Below are 17,037 nucleotides of genomic sequence, written 5' to 3' on the forward strand. Positions count from 1 at the left end.
TACTACTCGGGGGCGATACAAAACATGATTCGAGTTAACTTCACCAATACTTTAATTCAAATCCAATAAAAAAATACACAATCAAATACAAACTTAACACATTTCAATCGCGATGGCTATCCCCATCCCTCCCCCAATACACAAAGCTGCAACTCCTTTCTTCTTATTCAAACGTTCCAAATTGTGGATCAGCGTGACAAGAATGCGGGCGCCAGAAGCCCCAATTGGGTGCCCCAGAGCGATAGCACCACCCGTAATATTGACTTTTTTCGCATCGACTTGGAGTGTATCAACCACAATGAGGCTCTGAACGGCAAAAGCTTCATTCAATTCGTATAAATCGACGTCGTGTCTTGACCAACCCGTTTTGGCCAACTAAATCAAACGTTTGAAATAAAAAAAATGTCTTCAGATATTAGATAGACACTCACAACTTTGTTCACAGCCCCGATAGGTCCCAATCCCATGCACAATGGGTCAATTCCGACTTCCGCACAAGCGACAATCCTGGCCACAGGCTTCAAGCCCTTCAATTTCACCTGATTTTCGCTACATAAAACAAGAGCAGCTGCGCCGTCGTTGATTCCGGACGCGTTCCCAGCAGTTACGCTGCCGTTCTACAATTGAAAATTTCAAATTAATTCAGAAAAAAAGTGGTATTACAGGGTCAAAAGCCGGTCTTAGTTTCGCCAAACCGTCTAGAGTTGTCCCAGCTTTCGGGAATTCGTCTTTATCCAAAACTTTCCCGGTTTTCTTTTCCACAACTCCAATAATTTCTTTTTTGAAATGCCCCTCTTGGATTGCCTCCTGCGTCTTTGTTTGTGACGCCAAAGCGTACTTATCTTGCGCGTCCCGTGTAATCTTATACTCTTTCGCTAAATGCTCCGCTACAACATAATTAATACTTCCAAAATCTAGTCACTATAAACGCGGTTCCTACCAGTTTTTCCCATATGAATACTGTTAAACGCGTCTGTGAGACCATCACACAGTAAGGTGTCATTCATTTGGACAGCTCCCAATTTATTTCCGCGGATATAAGCCGAATGGTGGGCCCTAGACATGCTTTCTTGTCCCCCAGCCACAACAACTTCATTGTCTTGGTTACAAATTGCTTGATAAGCAAGGCACACAGACCTGCAGTAATTTTCTGAGTTTCATAAATGATTCAATAAATGACTTACTTCAAGCCTGAGCCACATAACATATTAATAGTGTATGCAGGAACAGTGTAAGGTATTTGGGCCCCCACTGATGCTTGTCGTGCTGGATTCTGACCTTGACCTGCGGTTAGAACCTAAAGAAAACTATGAATGGAAACCAAAAAAATACAAAATTGAATTACTTGGCCCATTATGACTTGGTCAACATCTTGGGGGCTTATTGTCGCTCGTTTTAAAGCTTCTGTTATTACGACGGAACCTAATTCGCTTGCGGGAATTTTATCAAATTGTCCCTGGAAACTGCCTAAAAATTTCGATGAATTTTTTATAGAAAAAATAATTATTTTACCTATTGCTGTCCTGCAGCCGGATAAAATAAATACGTGATTCGACATTGTTGAATACTGCTGTAAATGAAAATTAATACTATCGTTGATGAGTGATGGGAGAGAAAGCTGTTCTACTAAATGTGTGGCCGAATTTTCAACTGAACATTTTCCACTAGTAACCGGAACAAAAAGTTAGGTTAGGGTGTAACACACTTTCAAAATTTAAACTTATTTTAAACACGATGAGGCATTTTTAGACTATTTGTTTGTTTTGTACCATGAAACTGGTATGCTTTTCTTTTTAGTGCCCATAATATTACATACAAATTTTTAAATCATTCAGGAGAAAAATTATAAAAATCAATTAAAAATACAAATTGAAATCACAAAGCAATCGATTAATTGTTTTCATGTAAAATTGCAAGAAATTTTGAATTTCGCGCATAGCACCGCCCTCTGGAATGTCACGTTGACAGTTGTGTAACCTAGAAATTCAAAAGTTTGTATTTTTGCGCTTTTATTTGAGGGGTTTTTTTGAAAAATTGTTGGTTTCGTGTATGCGAGGGTGGTTTGTCTGTGGTGGGATTTTTTCTAGTGATTATGGGGGCGGTTTGTGGAATCCCCCTGGTGGTGGTTTATTGAAACCAAACGTCACTGGTTCACGTTATGTCGTTGATGTAAGTGGTTAGTGGTGTGAGCCAAAATGGCAGAAAACGCACGGGATATTTCCGAACAAGCTAAAGCTACAGGTTAGAATTGTTTCTGGTGTTGTTCTCTAGTTATATAAGTCTGTTTTGAATGGACTGGCCTTCGATTATTGCTAGAATTCGGTGTCTTTGAAAGCAAAGTTATATAAGTGAAAAAAGTCCACCATCTGTGGGTTTCATGTACTACATAATTAAATGATAAATTTAATTGTAATCACTCAGAAACTGACCGAATTTTATCAATTTATTTGGCAATCGGAGGATTAGACCTTGCTTACATGCGCTCATACTTATTATAGGAATATTGAATTGAAGTGAATGACAGATATTTTTAAGACCTCCGGTGTTTCGTTAATTCAACTGTCAAACTCCAATTCATAATTTTTGCCACAAATTCGACAATAGACCCTTCAAGAATCCCATAATTTAACCCGATTAACAAGCTGTACTTAAACTCCATCTGAAATTTGCTTCAAACAAACCGATTTGTAATTATAGGTTAGTTTTTGTCAAGGCAACTTTAGGGCTGTCTGCGACGCAAATAAATTTCCTCATCAAAGTCACCGGTTATTTATATTCATTAAAATCATATTTCCTCAAAATAATCTCGATGTTATCAGATCTAATAAGCGAAATATTAGTCGACGATAAACCGGGACTGATCAGGTGCAAAATTAAACTTATGCCACGTGGGCCCTAAACCCTTTGGTTTAACTCATTTAATGTCGTTACAAAATTCTATTGACATGTCAATCAATTCGCTAAATCTGGTTGAATTCGATTTGCGAATTGTTCATAAAGAACCCGTTATGTTGGTGGACAACATGTATTTTTTTAATTTGTTAGATGGGTGGGTGAGGTGCTAATTTATTTGGCTGTTCTACAGTAATCAACACACCTAATTATGAGAGCTTTTCTAGGCTGCTCTTATCGATTCAATTTACGTGCAGTTATTTCGAATAGATGTCGCCGAATTAACCTTTTTCAAATATTCTAAATGCTTCACTTTTGTTGTTTACATTTTATTCTATATGTGGTGGATGCTATATTTAAATTCTACGGGATCCCTTGCAGCGTATATACAACTTTTTTTAAATGTGACTTAACTATATTTATCAAAGTCAACGGCGCGGCTAAATTTTTATGAATGTTTTTCAGTAAAAACCATCCTACCTCCATACACAGGCAATTTGATAAAAATCCGAATTTTTCGATAATTGGTCACATGTAGCCACTTTTTCGCAATTTTGTATTTCACCGGCTAATAATTGGAACGGTAATTTCCCCAATATGTATGCATTTCCGTTGATTTCTAGTTGTAAAAACGTTAAAATTGTTTGTACGGTAGTTAACAATAAATTTACAACTAATTGAGCTGTTCCTTAAGTGTAACAAATTCGTTTTTCTTCCATAAAGTGTTAAAAGATTACAAATTCGTGCATTTCAAGCGCGAAACACACAATGTATTTGCTTGTTGCAAACAAAGTGAGTCGATACTGTGTGGTTTATTATTATTATTATTATTATTATTAATATTATTATTATTATTTTCGGTGTTAAATGTGGGAAGCTGGAGCTTGAAGCGCGTCACCTTAAGCTCGAGTATTCATTATTTACCATTAATATGCACATAATTGTTATAACACAAATACTTAAATGGCCAAGGTTATATACAGTTTATTCATGTGCGCAGGTTTGTATTTTCTCTAGCTCACCGAAAAGATTATTCATATTTTTGTTTTATCAAATTGATAATGTTTATGCGAATGGAGTTTGGATTATTAGTGCATGGAGGAGAGTGTGTTAGTTGAAAAATGGTTCCGGAAGGTATCAATAGTGACTCTCTCGACTACTTAAGGAGTATTCTAGTGAAGTCCTTATCGTCTGAAAATGTTAGTAAAAGTGATGTATTGAAAGTGAAACAATACAAAAATAACAAGAAAGTACACTTCAATGCCAAGAATGTAGGTAAGATCAAGTTAAAGGTTCTGGAATAGAAAAAAAAAAACAAGTCAGGTTTTCCTAGAGATAGCCTCCAAATGACCTTAAAGCAATTAGTTTGTTTATAACCTGCAATTCTTATTCGCGTTTTTGTCCCACTTCTGTGTAAATATTCAAATAAGCGAGTAATTTATGCGAGGAATTTTTATTATCTCTTCATTAAGTCATCGATAAATTTAACAATTCGTGGAAATTTACTTCATCATTTTAATTTCAACAAAAAAATTAAACTATTTTTTGGTCATCTAAAATTAGAATTCTTGACGGAAGTCTTGACAGGAAATGAGGTAATTGATCTTGTCTTGAAAAACCTACGTTTGTAAAATCATTTTTTGAAACAAAATCTCCAATTTGACTCATAAAATTTCCCATTGTAGCAATATCGATCAGTTTTCCTTGAATTTATTTGAATGAAATAGCACAGTTGATACATTATGGGAGCGGCCTTAACGGTACGCAACCACAATTAATTTCATCAAGAAAAATAGTACTCATTTTTAAATTGTTCGCAACTATGAAATTACAAGTACGGTTTTTCGATTAAAAACTCAGTCATTATGAAGAAACCAAGCGAAAATAACGAATCGAAAACCCACTCGACTTAAAATTTTTGCAGACAGTGTAATTTACAATCGTTATTTTTTTTCTGTGAACGGGTGTACATTCTCTCCACATTATAATGGTGGTTTGTTTAATTATTCATAAAGTGCAACATTGAACTCGATAACCTACACCTACTGCAGTATTGTTAATGGTTTCCTTTTATGACTAACAGTCAAAGGTGGCATCATTTTGCATAGTTTACTGTAGGCGGATTATAGTACATACATTACGTGCGATGACGAATTTTGTTCTTGTCCTAGAAGACAAAAAAATTGTAATATATTAGTAACAAGTAGTTACTTATTTTACTACAACTCAATACCATATGGTTTTTCATTGATTTTGTAATCAAAAATAATTGGAAAATAAACAAAATTCACTCCAAAAGTAAAACTCGCTTACACAATTCAGTCCCACTTTTCAAGTAAAAAGTGCCGAAATCTAGAATTTTAATTTGAAAGAATGCACAAACGCATATGTAATTAAATCAACAAAAATAGATATAGATTTATTTTAACACCTGTTGTCATAATAGTAGATTAGATCAAGAGTTGACTTTGTTAACGCAAATTATGCAATTGATTTTTCATTAATAAAATATTACACTTAAACTATATTTCTTTCGCGACTTTAACGAGAAGGTAAGCAAACAAACGCGGTGAATTTTCACCCCGATCTATTCCTGTAACATAACTAACAAACTAAAATTAGTATAAGTTTAGAATTTCGAAGGTGTTTGCGTTAGTAAACTGAACTAAACTTTCATACAATGTTTTGTTTGCGCGAGATAAAAATTTGAGTTAAGTTGAGTCGTTATCGTCGTTGCCCTGAATGACATAATTTGGCAATCCGTCAAGCTTCGTTCTAATTTAGTTAAGATTGAAGGTCAATGACGCGTCCGAAATTTTGTTCCAGTTGACAAGGAAGTGCGGATAAAGAACTTGAAAGAAAAACAAAATGAGGAAAGACAAAAGAGACTGGAAGAGATGAAAGCACAAGCGTTTGCAGCACAACGATTTAAAGAACAGAAAGAATTAGAAAGAAGGAAAAGGTTGGAAGAATTGAGATGTAAAGAAGATGTAAGAAGACAACAGGTTGAAGAAAGAAAAAGGGCGATCGCACAGGCCGATCAGGATCGTTTAGAATCAATACTAAAAAGGAATCAAGAAAGGGAAGCAAGGATCGAAGCGAAAAAACGAAATGAAAGAAGTAATATTGTTTTTGCGTTTGGATCGTCGACGCCACGGATGCTCGATCCGACAGACCTTACGGCTTTTTGGGGTCCAAGAAGGGCAACTTCGATACAAAATATCACATGTGCGACATCGACGCAGTTAACGAGGCGGCAGTCAGAAAGGGATCTCGATAGTGGCAGCAAAAAAAGGGCAACATCAGCGAGTGGACTAGAGAGATCGGGTGAAAGTTAGTATAAGGGGTTTTTCAACTGGTTATGGAAAAATTAAATATGTGTTTTGTGGTTGTGATGGTTCAGAAACGATTTTTTTTTCTTTTCTTACTCTATGTTTAACATACACGCTTTCTTTTTTCTGTTTATTTTTTTTTTTTTTGAGTTTTTCGTCACTATGGTTACAATTAAAAATTAAGTTACACTTACGTAATTCGGGAAGAAGTGAAGAATGCACAACACAACATTGAAGTTGGTCATTTACTAACGAATATTAATTCGCCAGTCATTTCAGACTCGGGCAAAATGCAGATAAGAAAATGTTTTATGTAATATTCACAAGTCGAAGAATATATACACTGAGGATTTATTATTATGGTAATTCGATTGTCCAACTTAACGAGTATGAATAGGAAATGGACTTGGATTTTTATCAAGATGCTCTAGTCACTCAAAGAAACCGAAGATGGGGTCTTCTTCGAATCATTCTTTTGCAAATGGAATAGACAAAATAATTATTTTTCAATTAGATATTAAAATAATTTGAGTAAATGGATCGATAATCAGTGTTCTAGAACACTAGTTTATAGTGGTGGGAAAATTCCATTCGATATTGACTAGGAGATAATAACTCTTGTTTTATGCGGATTTTACATTTTTAAGAGACTTAACGTCTTTGTATTAACTGTAAAATATAAAGTACATAAAAGGAAAATCCTGAGTGTTTTCCCTGTACGACGTCAACAAAGACGAATTACAACGAAAGGTTAACATTTATTTTAGTGACGTTTTTCACGCAATGAAGATGTCGAAATTATTAATTTGTTGTAAAAACCGGTTTTTAATAAAATATATACTATCGACAGTGACAATCGAACTGGTCACTGTTTACCGCAAATCATAATCATAATGATAATAATTGTCAGAAACGTATTTTTAAATTGTGAACAATAGTTATTTTTACTAATATTATTGTTTTGTGATAAAATATGTTCAAGTAATTTATCAATAGAATAACTGATAATAAACATTTGTGGTAAAACGGAAACAAAACGTATTCCGAAGTAATTAATTAGATTTAACGTAAAAGTACAATAAACAGGAAAATTCTTCGTTATCAGATTTTATATGATGCAAAAAATGTGTAGGATTCTACAAATAAAACATTTAATACGGTCATTGGTTACGTAGTACGGTTAACGCTGTCGTTGATGATTAAATAATAATAATTTATCCAATCGTTTTTATTTTGTATTATGGTCGCAGTTCTTGTAATTGTCAATTTTTTACGAGTTTGCGCTTTAATTGAGTTGACATACTACTTGTGAAAATTTATCAATAAACGGAAATACGGTTAAATTGAAAATTTATTTAATTTGTGACTTATCTGGGATTAATCTAAATTTGATGATTTTCAAGTCAGTAAACATGTAATACGAGAATTACTGAGATTCTTGTTGTAGAGTTCTCGTATTAATTAAAGAATGAAATTTGTCGTGATCTGGATTTTAGGGTTCCTGAAGAGGAAATAAGTGGAAAAACTCAAAGAAAATGGTGATGTTTCTACCATCTGAAAATTCCTATGCTTTTCTCTCGCTTAAAGAGAGATATAATTATTTTTAAAAATGCAATTTTGTTATTAGGTACACCATTGGTACCTGCTGGTTGTGCGAGTGGATACGTTGGTCGTCGGCGCACTGATTTAATGCCAACGATTCCTTCTAGAGATTCACCTTTTGCTGCATCACGCAAATCACTTAATCACTCACCAGGTAGGGCTTATTCGATGTCGCGTTTAGACCAACTAGCGAAACCACGCAAGAGGCCAGATTTGCCAGCTGTTGTGGAAACAACATACTCCTTTAGACCTCTATCCTCTCCTAGACAATCCTCAGTAACTCGTAGCATGAGCCACCTAGCAGTAAGTAAAACAGGTCCGGCACAAAATAGGAAACCACTCAACAAATCAGATAGCAGAAGTATGCATCAGTTGTCAATCGATGGACCCACAATAGCACCGCGTACAACACGCGCTACACAATTGAGACAACAGAAATTACTTGCATCCTCTAATTGCAGCGAGGGTACGTTGTTTCTTCTTCTATCACACCAATACGGCTTCTACGTATCTTCCTTCTTGTTTTGGTCTTCAGGATCAACCCAACACAGTGTCGGTGGCAGATAAATCTAACAAACGGTGGCTTTCTAGCACACAACTCTTTTATTAACCCTGGGTTTTGGATAATTTTACGCTTAGATTATTTTTGTATTCTGGTGGTGGTGGCTCATACGGTCCCCATATTTACCCTCCAATGACACTAACACAAGGAAACTAACTTAGATTTTTTTTATATAATAGCATCGTCAAGACCAAGTAGTTCATTAAGCCAACAAAGCACAACCAGCGTAACTAGTTCAGTAAGTGTAAGACATCGTCCATCAACGGCACCAAGACGTCAAAGACCGGCCAGCATTGCAATAACAGGAATCACTCATGACGTTATGAAAAATACAGATAATAAAAAAGGGGATACTAAACCTCCATTACCAAAAACTAGGAAATCTATAAATAAAGATACTAAAGATAAGCCAACTAAAAGAAAATCATCGCCGGTTGATACACCAAAGAGTTTAGCATCACCAGTAGCCGCCCCTAATTGTAATATTCCTGATAATAAAACAAATGATGTATTAAAAATACCTCCAGAACCACCCACGCAATCTACCGAGATACAAGAAACGAAACAAGAAGAAACGGCCGAAAAAGTTCCAGTAGAAAATGGCAAACCAGCCACTCCAAACGTAAAAGAGTGAGTAAAAATCTATTGCTTGTTTTGATAACACTACATGCGGTTTCGGTATACAGAGTCGAAAACAGCGCCTTGACGACTGAAAAACCCTTGGACGTAAGCAACAGTGATCAGATAAAACAAATAACAAATGAATTAATAAAATCTGAGTCGGTGGGTCACCACCCGCAACCTGAGTCCCAACCTGTCCCTGTAGTTAGCGAAACGAAGCCATCCGAAGCCCCTGCCTTAGAAAACAAAGAAAATGAAATGACGACGTCGGTAACTAAAGTTCGTATAAACACCGAAGAAGAAGCAAAGGCAGCTTTAGCAGAACGTCGACGTCTTGCTCGAGAAGAAGCCGAAAGACAAGCCGAACAAGAACGACTACGAATTGAGATGGAAGCGCAAGCCGAACTCGAGCGACAAAGAAGAGAAGAAGAACAAATTCAGAGGCTAATAGAAGCGCAACGGTTAGCCGAACAGGAAAGATTAGAGGAAGTAGGTTTTGATGATGTTAAAGTGGAAGTAATGTGCACGAGTTTTTCAGGCGATCAGAGAGACAAAGAAGCGGGAGGAGGAAGAAAGGTTGCGGCGAGAGGAAGAGCAGCGTTCGAAATTATTGAAGGAAGAAGCAGAAAAGAAAGCGAGAGAGGAAGCCGAGAAGAAGTTTGCCGAACAGCAGGAGAGGTTGAAAAATGAAGAAAAAGAGAGAGAAGCGCGTAGGAAGAGGGTCGAAGCGATTATGCGAAGAACCAGAGGGGTGAATAATGCAAACTCGCCGGGGCAGCAGGTAGGTGTTTTATGCGGCGAGTGCGGTGATCAAAATGACCGGTGTTTTTTAGAATTCCGAAGATAAAAATGAGAATAAGTCTGAAAATAAAATGAACGGTACTCAGCCGGTTGAACAAGAGAACGGGACGGGAACGAAAAACGGGAAAGATGTGGATATAGTTGATAATATGTAGGTATATAAAAAGATGCAGTTGTGATGTTTTATTACATTTGAGGTTTTAGTATTCCCGATGACACGGTCAAGAATGCAAACACTGTGTCGATAGATACAATAAATAGTACTGATTCAATTAATTCAAATAATACATGGCAAACTACGCAACAGTATGGTAATTGTCTAATAAATAGTAATAGTTAAAGAAGCAAATTATTCATATTTTTCAGATCCATTGATGTGAACATCCGAATTGTAGTTGCATATTTATATGTATAGAATTGCCCTTATCCTAATTTTAAAGTAATTTATTTTGATATTTTTGCGTGTTTAAGTAAAGTCTATGCTAAATACGTGTATATATTTACTTCTGGGTGCATGGAAAGTATGGCAACTCTATTCATAATTTGTTTAAATAATGTTATCAATTTTTTTCGACTGAGGATGTTTCAAATCTCGACCAAAAGCAATTTCTACATTGTGTGATGTTTCAGTATTAACTCAATGGTTCCGTTTTGAACTTTGTATTTGTTAAATTGTTTCCGTTTTAACTAATTTGACTTTGGTCGAGATTACACAATCTTCCATATTATTAAAACTCAGTCATTACTAGTCATCTTGATTGTATATTGAATTGTTGTATAATGTTATTTCTTATAATCTGTCTTTGTTGGACCCGTTGGTTTCTTTTTATGTTTGTCCAGCAATGTTTTATCAGCAGTTTATAAAATAGTGCATTTGAAATTATCACATTAAAGTCATGTTTTTTGTGAAAATGTTAATATGGAAAAGGGTTATTTCGTTATTAGTGTTTAATAATATATTTTCAAATACTACCTATTTACATTACCTATCTCCTAAACTGTTAGTATGTTAAATAGGTTTTGTATAGATTAGATTAAACATTTTCCGTTTGACTGGAACAGTAATTGTAACTGTAATTTTTTTCTTATAACTCGTAATTAATTTTCATATTTATATATAAACAAATTTCACTATTGGAGGCAATTATAGGTTTAAATATCTGGTTCAAAGGTAACCCTCAATAATACTATGTGGTTAATACAATTCTGTAAAACGCTTGTTGAAAAGTGCTTAATAAATGTAAAATTTATTTATGACTTCTAACTACTATATGGATGTGTTTGGGACAAAGCGAGTTTTACGTCTAAAATCTATCGATGCTATAATTATTAAAAAAAAATCCGGATGTATTTTAAGTTTTTATAATTAATAAAAGTAGTCATAATTAGACGAATTACACTGTTTAAGTGTATGGAACTGTCACTTTGATCGTAAAAAGAAAGAAATTGTATAATTTTATACTTTTATACTTTTATTCTGTCAGAATGAAGACGTTATTGTTGATTTCCTTTCACAATACATTTCGTGTTGCATTTTGAATTAGTTGAAGCAATAATGTCCCAGTTGTTTTATTTCAGTTTTTACCACGCTTTCGAGACGTACAAGACGTTTTGTTGGTCACTTTTTAGTTCTTTTTCGACTCTGATTTAGACTAGACTAGATTTTAACTCTGCAATAATAACAGTGTAAGAAAGAAACAGCCGGAAAACGGATTAGTAAACAAAGCACTAACAGTAATTTACCCAGGAGGACTTAACTTCAAGCAAGCTGCTGCTTCGCCTTCGTCTTGATGGACTTACTAGATCTCTACTTCTAATTCTTTAAGATCTTCTGTTTGTTTTGCGGTCTGTGTCGAACACGTGAACGATGATTTGAAAATTATTATTGAAAGCGTGTTCTTGCTTTTGGTTAACACTTGCCATCTTAACGTGACGCTTTTAACAAATGTACTACTTTCAACACCATAATTTTAGGTCATAAATTTCTCATTTGTTCATGATTTGATATATTTTTTATATCTTCCTCCAGTATCTTCGACTTGGTCTCTGTACTGATCTTGCCAGACTTTGTAATTGAGATCCGTCATTTTTCGTAAGTTCTTATTTTCAAGTGTTTTGAAATTGTACCTTTTTTATACTTTAAAAAGTTCTTAAAATTTTAATAATTGTATAATCGATAGATTTACACCTAAAAATCATTTTGTTCTGAACAGAGTCATAGTAGTCTGCTTGTTTCTCTAAAGCCAATCCATAACTTATTCCAATATCCTTCCAAATATCAAACAAATGATCATCCATGACACAAATCTAGACTTCACTGAAACATACAAGAATATCGATTTATTAAAAATCCAAGTCAACAGTTGTCCATACTAAGGACAAAAACATCAATTTTGATATGACTAAAATAAACTTCAGGCTCTAATTCCAAAAACAATTACACGCTTACGTGATCCCTGAACAGAGAAGTCGCCATAACATACCGGGTGGGGCATCGGTTACGTGCACTTGATAAATCGCGACTTCAAATTAATTAAAACTGGCGATATTTCATATACCTAACTAAGTATTGATAGGGTATAATTTGAGAATTTTTCTAATTTTTTTTGATAATAAACGAGTCCGTAACAGTTTTATGTGTTTTATGAATACTTTCTGTTAATTTACCTAAATTTTTTTTACACTAAATGAATTTGGACCTGTCAGCGCATCAAACTTTGATATCACAATGTCAAATTTTAACTTGGTTAGCCAAATAATCGCTTTTTTTATTTAAATATAAACCAGACCCGTGATTTACAAAATGGTATAATTTGCCAACAAAAGAATCATTTACTGGTAGCCGACCGCTTTAAAGGGTCTTTTTGTTGTAAACCTTGGAATCTTACCCCAATTGCAGTTCTCCATTGTCACCTAAATTTACGATGGCACAAGTAGCAGATCATAAATAAAAATAATTTTGAAAGTTGCGTTTAATTCAAAATCTAATTGGTATTTTTTTTCTGATTTTGTAAACAATTGTAGGAAGTGCATCTGCGTAGGTCAGTATAAAAATTAGAATTAATTTTTTTGGGAGAAAATTACTTTTTATTTTTTTTGGCTTTGTGAATGAAAAATTACCAAAAAATTAGAGAATGTACCTTACTAATGCCCAGGTAAGTGTGAAAAAATTCAACAATTTTATTTAATTAGAAGTGGGGATTTTCTTTTTGGGCGTAACGGATGCCCCACCCGGTATTTGTTGGCCACGGTTTGATTTTTTTACATTGCAAAAAACAGCCTACATCTAGTTCGGTGGCAACAAATTTGATTTGCTTCGATAAAATTGAATAAAAACACATGTTGCCATTAAAAAAGTCACTGCGTAATGTAAAATTCTCGCTTTGTACACAGATGAAAGGTCTCTTTGAAGCAGAAACAAATTGCGTTTATTGAATTCTAACTACTTTGTTTTCGAAATATCGAACAGTAATATACATACTTGGGTGATCCGTAACTCAACTGTGTCAGTTACTCATTAAAATCGCAAATTGAACTTGAAATTACAACTACTTTTTTTAATCAATAGTTAACTACAAACTTGAACGAGGTATCTCTATTACAAATCCTAACGAGTCGCTAATATCCGCCTGCATTACTTCAACTTTTATTAATAGTGACATTCCGGAGGAAAGAGTAAAGCAGCTAACTATTTTTAGCTGAGAAAAGCGAAAGCCGCTTAAAAAATCAATTCTGGTATTGCAGTAATAAGTAGTTTAAAGATGAATAACTCTCAGTTTTCCAATAATATGCGTTTTGTTTAAAAGGTTCACTCGTGATTTTATCGATCAAAATAGTTGAAATTATCGATCTATTTTAAACTGCAACAAGAATACAATACGTTGTTAAAGTTTCCACCAATTGTTATCTATTTTTGAAAAAGATTTTTTTATAATATCTGGCGCATTTTACGTATCTTTTCAATATTAAAATGGGCATAAAATATTCATTTGTCGACCTGAAAACGAGTACAAAGAGAAATGACTCCTCTATTATTAAACAGTACTCGCCAGATATTGGATGGACAAACCGCGCACTCATCAGAAAAATATGGAAGTGATAAATTATTTACAGGAGACTCATGTTTATTGTATCGTTTGCCAAAAAGATTTTTCTTTATACTGAATGATGCTACTTCAGATTTATTGTTTCAACTTTCGAGAAATAAATCTCACGACTAGATAAACATTTTAATTTGTTTCCTGTCGATAACATTATTTGCTGCAGCGTGGGGTATGTATCTATCGATTTGCGAAGCACTTAATTAATTTACACTTAATAGCCAATAAAACCAATTATACTATTATCAGAGTTCAAGGTTTACATTTCAGCAAATATGTCGAAAAATCTTCATCAGCTTTGGAAAGCAACACGTCAAAATCTATAACACTCATTTGTGATACATATTTGTTGGTTTGAAAGTCTTTTTCTAGTTATACTAAAGTGTTATTTGGGACAGAAAGAAGACAAAAAAAAAATAGCCTAGCCGCCTATTAACACGCGACTTGTGCATTGTAAAATCTAATTATCTAAATTTCAGGAAGCTTATTTCAGTACAAAAATAAATAAATCCGAATATGTTTGAAGAGTTTCTATTTTAAGAGCTGGTTAGTAATTTTTTTTTTTTTTTGCGCATAAGACAACTTTGTGACTATTTTAATGCCTTTAACTGCGCTTTTCTAACGACAACAATGCACGAAACTTATTTTTCATATTTTTTCCTTCTTTGTTATATCAAGCCACCAACTGAAAAATATAGTTTTCAGTAAATTCAGCAACGTACCGAGTACAACAGTGCAACACTGTTAGGGTAATAAATAATTAAATTCCATCACAATAATACTCTAATAAATTATCTGTTGTGTTTACTTCATTTATGAATTTCCACAATAAATTTTTGTTTTACATGCTAAAAAAACGTACATCAACGCGAATTTGTTTTAAAAAAAAAACATGTGTTTTAATCAGATTTAATTGTTGTTGGTGCATCTAGTATTTGATTGAAATAAAGTTGTTGAAGCGATTTTGTCGGAAAGTTCAAAAGGCTTTTAATTATTAAAATCGACTAAACCGATTCGGGAATTACGTTTAATTAATTTTAGTTCAGTCAGATTTGTCGGTGCGTTTTATAATTAAATATTAAATCAAATGAAAATGACCGAACGGTATACCTTGTAAATATTTTCTAACCTTGAACATGATAAAAATGTAACTGAGCTTTCGCCGGAAGCAAATGTAATTTAAAAAATAATTGCTATCTGAAGCGGTTTGCTTGAGAATCAATAAACCTGTGTATATAAAGCATCTCTTTGATTTTACTTTTATTAGTTCGAATTAACAAAGCAAACGAAATAATTTTCTTTTGATAGATATATTTTTTGTCAGGGATAAATATATCATCATTTAAAAGGTGTGTGATACCGCGTTCTCTATTGTGCTTTTAATGTAGGTATTTTCATGGCTGAAAAGTGCATACAAACTGTATTAGGTAGTTTTTATCGCACTACCCGGTGCCAGTCTGTAACACCCCCGCTTTAGTAAGGACCAACAAACTTTGAAAATGATCGATTTAGTAGATTTTGTTTGTTAGTTTACCTACCATGGAGGCCTGCTTCTCAGCATTTGATAAGAACAGGTAACTGAAGGATGAGATTTGATGAGACTTTTCAAGTTTGTCGTTTAGTGATGGCTATTTAGATTTGGAAGAGTTTCGGTTGTTGACTCGTGCCCTTTTCCGGAATGATAAAGGGAAGATCTATAATTTAGAAGAAGAAAAGCTTCGAGAAACCTTTAACGTATTTGATTGCAACAATGACGGATTCATTGATAGAGAAGAGTTCGTTTTTTGTTGGAACCATTGGATCAAAATCGTAAGTAAGGAGTTTAATAGGGAAAGTGCATTGCAAGCTGTATTGTAGATAGTCCGGCCGATCTCAGCCTTCTTAATAGTCGACGTTCAGAATGACTTTATAAGTGGTACACTAAACATAAGTAATTGTTCTGCACAACAAAATGGATTAGAAGTAGTAGAACCTATCAATCATTTGTTGGACACCGTCCAATTCGATGTAGTATTCTACTCTCTAGACTGGCATCCTAGTAACCACGTATCATTTATCGATAATATTAGTCAAAGGGAGATCCATCCATCAAGTTCCGTCACAGCTGAAAATGCACAAACTTACGATACTGTCATTTTTGCCGGGCCTCCTCCTATGAAGCAGCGCTTGTGGCCCCGTCACTGCGTCCAAGACACATGGGGCTCGGAACTCCACAAGGACCTCAAGGTAGACAAAATTGAACGTGAGATGCTCACAAACCTAATTTCGGGTTTCGACTAACAAGCTGAGACACGTGTGTATTTTTCCTAGGTTGTTGAGAATTCGATAAAAGTGTACAAAGGCACCAATCCAGACGTCGATTCCTATTCGGTATTTTGGGATAATAAGAAAATGACAGATACGACTCTTTGCGCTCAGTTGCGAATGCGAAATGCGACGGATATATACATTTGTGGTTTAGCATATGACGTATGTGTAGGTAAATCTATGCAATTTGCGGGAGATTGGGGGTAATTTTATTTTAATAAAGTCGATTTAATTTAGGTGCAACGGCTGTTGATGCACTTGCAATTGGTTACAGAACGATTCTTCTCGACGATTGCAGCCGAGGGGTTGATTTGTTGGAGATAGAAAAGACTAAAAATACAGTCATTAAGAACAACGGGGTTATTATCAATTCGAATCAAGTCAAAGCGATGGTTGAAGGGCGAGACAGGCGTCCAGAACTGGGTTATAAATTAGCAATGGAACTCAAAATGAACAAACTGGAGAATAATCATTAATTATTTTTGAAATATATCGTTTGCTAGTTATTACTATATTGCCAGGTAGAGAATTTAAACGAATATGAGAAAAAAATGTGGCTCCAGTGCCAGTATTTGCTTTTTGTGTGTGTATATGTGTGTGTAAAAAAGCAATTTGTGCATAATTGTATTGAAATTGTATATGAATGAAATAAAATTGGTAAGGAGCTTTAAAGAGTCTTTATCTTTTAATAAAAAAAGGTTTTTGAATTTAAGTAGATTTTAATGAAGGATCGTTGGGTATCGGTGAAATATGAAAAGGCTTTGACTCAAGCCAAAACAAATAAACGTTGTTTTACGATTTGATAACATCAGAGATGACG

General features: G+C 34.3%; 3 protein-coding genes across 9 annotated transcripts; 2 read left to right on the forward strand and 1 right to left on the reverse strand.

Moving 5' to 3' along the window:
* Nucleotides 1-28: 28 nt before the first annotated feature.
* Nucleotides 29-1,911, reverse strand: LOC123006801 (acetyl-CoA acetyltransferase, cytosolic). Its single transcript, XM_044401583.1, has 7 exons — nucleotides 1,513-1,911; nucleotides 1,346-1,467; nucleotides 1,185-1,297; nucleotides 941-1,137; nucleotides 664-887; nucleotides 432-617; nucleotides 29-375 (listed from the first exon to the last, which is right to left on the reverse strand). The coding sequence occupies exons 1-7, from the start codon at nucleotides 1,556-1,558 to the stop codon at nucleotides 94-96; spliced, it is 1,170 nt and encodes a 389-aa protein (XP_044257518.1). The 5' UTR covers nucleotides 1,559-1,911; the 3' UTR covers nucleotides 29-93.
* A 152-nt stretch (nucleotides 1,912-2,063) lies between these two features.
* LOC123006799 (ensconsin-like) lies at nucleotides 2,064-11,067 on the forward strand. Of its 6 annotated transcripts, none has more exons than XM_044401580.1 (9): nucleotides 2,064-2,241; nucleotides 5,719-6,225; nucleotides 7,852-8,292; nucleotides 8,568-9,018; nucleotides 9,075-9,498; nucleotides 9,548-9,790; nucleotides 9,843-9,961; nucleotides 10,015-10,121; nucleotides 10,177-11,067. In XM_044401580.1, the coding sequence occupies exons 1-9, from the start codon at nucleotides 2,196-2,198 to the stop codon at nucleotides 10,188-10,190; spliced, it is 2,352 nt and encodes a 783-aa protein (XP_044257515.1). In that variant the 5' UTR covers nucleotides 2,064-2,195; the 3' UTR covers nucleotides 10,191-11,067. The 6 variants fall into 6 exon arrangements, 5 of the variants coding, with proteins under 5 accessions (XP_044257515.1, XP_044257514.1, XP_044257516.1 ...); XR_006412833.1 differs by lacking the exon at nucleotides 2,064-2,241 and adding an exon at nucleotides 4,004-4,167 and having other exon boundaries at nucleotides 9,843-9,965; XM_044401579.1 differs by lacking the exon at nucleotides 2,064-2,241 and adding an exon at nucleotides 4,004-4,167.
* Nucleotides 11,068-13,208: 2,141 nt separating this feature from the next.
* Nucleotides 13,209-16,876, forward strand: LOC123006802 (nicotinamidase). Of its 2 annotated transcripts, none has more exons than XM_044401584.1 (5): nucleotides 13,209-15,484; nucleotides 15,533-15,719; nucleotides 15,768-16,136; nucleotides 16,221-16,389; nucleotides 16,455-16,876. In XM_044401584.1, the coding sequence occupies exons 1-5, from the start codon at nucleotides 15,450-15,452 to the stop codon at nucleotides 16,691-16,693; spliced, it is 999 nt and encodes a 332-aa protein (XP_044257519.1). In that variant the 5' UTR covers nucleotides 13,209-15,449; the 3' UTR covers nucleotides 16,694-16,876. The 2 variants fall into 2 exon arrangements, with proteins under 2 accessions (XP_044257519.1, XP_044257521.1); XM_044401586.1 differs by having other exon boundaries at nucleotides 16,492-16,686.
* Nucleotides 16,877-17,037: the final 161 nt, after the last annotated feature.

This window comes from Tribolium madens, unplaced genomic scaffold, assembly GCF_015345945.1.
Source record: "Tribolium madens isolate multiple individuals breed KSU strain unplaced genomic scaffold, Tmad_KSU_1.1 Scaffold_2;HRSCAF=44;Tcas5.2_LGX, whole genome shotgun sequence".
Lineage (NCBI taxonomy): Eukaryota > Metazoa > Arthropoda > Insecta > Coleoptera > Tenebrionidae > Tribolium > Tribolium madens.

Bases quoted from the DNA above. Each gene is read 5' to 3' on its own strand.
- LOC123006801 (XM_044401583.1), bottom strand. From the start codon at position 1,558: ATGTCGAATCACGTATTTATTTTATCCGGCTGCAGGACAGCAATAG. The intron at 1,298-1,345 runs GTAATTCAATTT...AGTTTTCTTTAG, and splicing joins ACCAAGTCATAATGGGCCAA to GTTCTAACCGCAGGTCAAGG. The intron at 888-940 runs GTAGGAACCGCG...ATTATGTTGTAG, and splicing joins TATTCATATGGGAAAAACTG to CGGAGCATTTAGCGAAAGAG.
- LOC123006802 (XM_044401584.1), top strand. From the start codon at position 15,450: ATGGAGGCCTGCTTCTCAGCATTTGATAAGAACAG. The intron at 15,485-15,532 runs GTAACTGAAGGA...TTTGTCGTTTAG, and splicing joins TCAGCATTTGATAAGAACAG to TGATGGCTATTTAGATTTGG. The intron at 16,137-16,220 runs GTAGACAAAATT...TATTTTTCCTAG, and splicing joins AACTCCACAAGGACCTCAAG to GTTGTTGAGAATTCGATAAA.
- LOC123006799 (XM_044401578.1), top strand. From the start codon at position 4,014: ATGGTTCCGGAAGGTATCAATAGTGACTCTCTCGACTACTTAAGGAGT. The intron at 9,499-9,547 runs GTAGGTTTTGAT...CGAGTTTTTCAG, and splicing joins AACAGGAAAGATTAGAGGAA to GCGATCAGAGAGACAAAGAA. The intron at 9,791-9,842 runs GTAGGTGTTTTA...GGTGTTTTTTAG, and splicing joins CAAACTCGCCGGGGCAGCAG to AATTCCGAAGATAAAAATGA.